The sequence below is a fragment of the Copadichromis virginalis genome, linkage group LG13 (genome assembly GCF_057382275.1).
Source record: "Copadichromis virginalis isolate Kocher_CV1m ecotype Utaka linkage group LG13, C_Virginalis_male_GT1.1, whole genome shotgun sequence".
NCBI lineage: Eukaryota > Metazoa > Chordata > Actinopteri > Cichliformes > Cichlidae > Copadichromis > Copadichromis virginalis.
This window is the reverse complement of record NC_140630.1, coordinates 4065975-4067929: the sequence shown is the minus strand read 5'-3', so window position 1 is coordinate 4067929 and position 1955 is coordinate 4065975. Positions and strand designations below refer to the sequence as shown.

General features: G+C 43.9%; 1 protein-coding gene across 1 annotated transcript; it reads right to left on the bottom strand.

Annotated features, from left to right (window-relative positions):
* Positions 1 to 648: 648 nt before the first annotated feature.
* On the bottom strand, positions 649 to 1420 carry LOC146695065 (uncharacterized). Its single transcript, XM_085478512.1, has 2 exons — positions 1338 to 1420; positions 649 to 1246 (listed from the first exon to the last, which is right to left on the bottom strand). The coding sequence occupies exons 1-2, from the start codon at positions 1418 to 1420 to the stop codon at positions 649 to 651; spliced, it is 681 nt and encodes a 226-aa protein (XP_085334638.1).
* Positions 1421 to 1955: the final 535 nt, after the last annotated feature.

Here is a 1955-nt window from a genome sequence, read left to right as displayed (position 1 = left end):
CCATTATAGCAAAGTGTGTCTCAATTGCAGGCGTTGGAGAGGCGGAGGTGGAGTTAGGATCAGTGTCACTGGCAAGACCTGGGCCAGTGTGCCAGGACTCTATATAAAAATCCTTTAGGGCAGTTTTTTTTTTTTGGGGGGGGGGCTTTGAACTTTGCTTTTAACAGAATTACATGCACACGCTCCACCCATCCACTCGCTTACACTACTGATGGTACTGACTACACACACCACAGGTTTTCTTTTTAGACAGTGCGTTTTCTTTTCTGCTTTATTTATTTAAAAAATATCTCTTGGAAGACATTCCTATCCATGTCTGGGTTTTTTGTCATGGCCGTGCGGCCCGGTTCATGACAGTTTAGTTCTTTTTCTCCTGCAGACAATTCTGACTGCTACACTGTCGGACAGGACAGGGAAAGAATGTAATAAATGGCCCCATACTTCCTGTTGTGAGGTGACATAATCACTGCACCACCTTCATGCTATTTAGAAGAAATTACAAAATAATTTGTACATTTTCGTTTACAACATTCAACTACTCGAGCAAACAATATTTCCTGTTACTCCCAGTTGGTGCAAAGAACAGGATTTTAGGTGATTGACAGTCTGAGGGGACAGCTAAAAATATTTGGAAAGGATGGTGTTTACTTATCTCACTCTTGCTAACTCCTCATCATCTCTCCTGTCGTGTGACCCTGTTTCCTCTTTCCCCTCATCTCTGACTACATGATCTGACCTGTCTGTGCTAACATCAGTCACATCTCCTGTGTTGTTTCTCTCCATACTGCAGCAGCACAGACGTGCCAGCAGCCTGTCAATGGGTCCTTTACGCATGAAAATACACAGAATGAAGTCCAACAATGAACTAAAAAGAAACAAGATCATAATGATAAAATCAATAGTTTTTACAGGGAAGCGTCTCTCAAAGTTCAAAGTTAACAGAGTGACTGCAGGAAGGTTTATGAGAAAGTAATTAAGTAGCAACAGAACCAAGGTTCCTACAGTTCTTCGTTTTTCTTCAGTGGGCACTGAGGTGGCAGCAGGCAGAGCTTTAAGTGTCCCAGCGAGACAGAAGATGAACAGGGGGGCAGGGAGGGCGGCATAAATAATTAAACGTACAAATTCATATGAAAATACAGCAAGAACAACACTAACACTACAAAGGACCCAGACCAGAACACAGACCAGCACAGAACCCTCAGTTTGTCTGAGGCAGTCCAACAGTGGGCAGGCGATGAAACAATACCTGCAACACAAAAGAGAAACAAATGATGCTTCAGAGTAAAAGATAATGTTCAGAGACATGAAAGTGAACACACTGAAAGACAGAGAGGTACCTTTCCAGAGCAATGCAGGATTTGAAGTAAAGATTGGCCGTCATAGCGAAATAGTAAAAAAAACATGCAATGACATCATGCATTATTATCCTCCAAAAGAATGTCATGCTGTGATGGATCAGAACGGAGATGATGAGGTTTGTGTGATAGATGACAGGAACCTGATATCTGTGACCCTGCAGGAAATATTAATAATTGAAACCATATTAATACAATAAGAAATTTGACATATTGCACATATTGCAGGTGTAGATTAATAAAAAAATTTAAAAAAACACCCAGCACGCCCCTGCGGGCGGTTTATCCTTCAAGCTCGGGTCCTCTACCAGAGGCCTGGGAGCTTGAGGGTCCTGCGCAGTATCTTAGCTGTTCCCAGGACTGCGCTCTTCTGGACAGAGATCTCCGATGTTGTTCCCGGGATCTGCTGGAGCCACTCGCCTAGCTTGGGAGTCACCGCACCTAGTGCTCCGATTACCACGGGGACCACCGTTACCTTCACCCTCCACATCCTCTCGAGCTCTTCTCTGAGCCCTTGGTATTTCTCCAGCTTCTCGTGTTCCTTCTTCCTGATATTGCTGTCATTCGGAACCGCTACATCGATCACTACGGCCGTCTTCT

What these genes read in the sequence shown, in the direction of transcription:
- LOC146695065 (XM_085478512.1), bottom strand. Translation starts at nt 1,420, where the DNA reads ATGCATGATGTCATTGCATGTTTTTTTTACTATTTCGCTATGACGGCC. An exon ending in TCCTGCATTGCTCTGGAAAG is followed by an intron (nt 1,247 to 1,337) that starts GTACCTCTCTGT and finishes TTTGTGTTGCAG; the next exon opens with GTATTGTTTCATCGCCTGCC.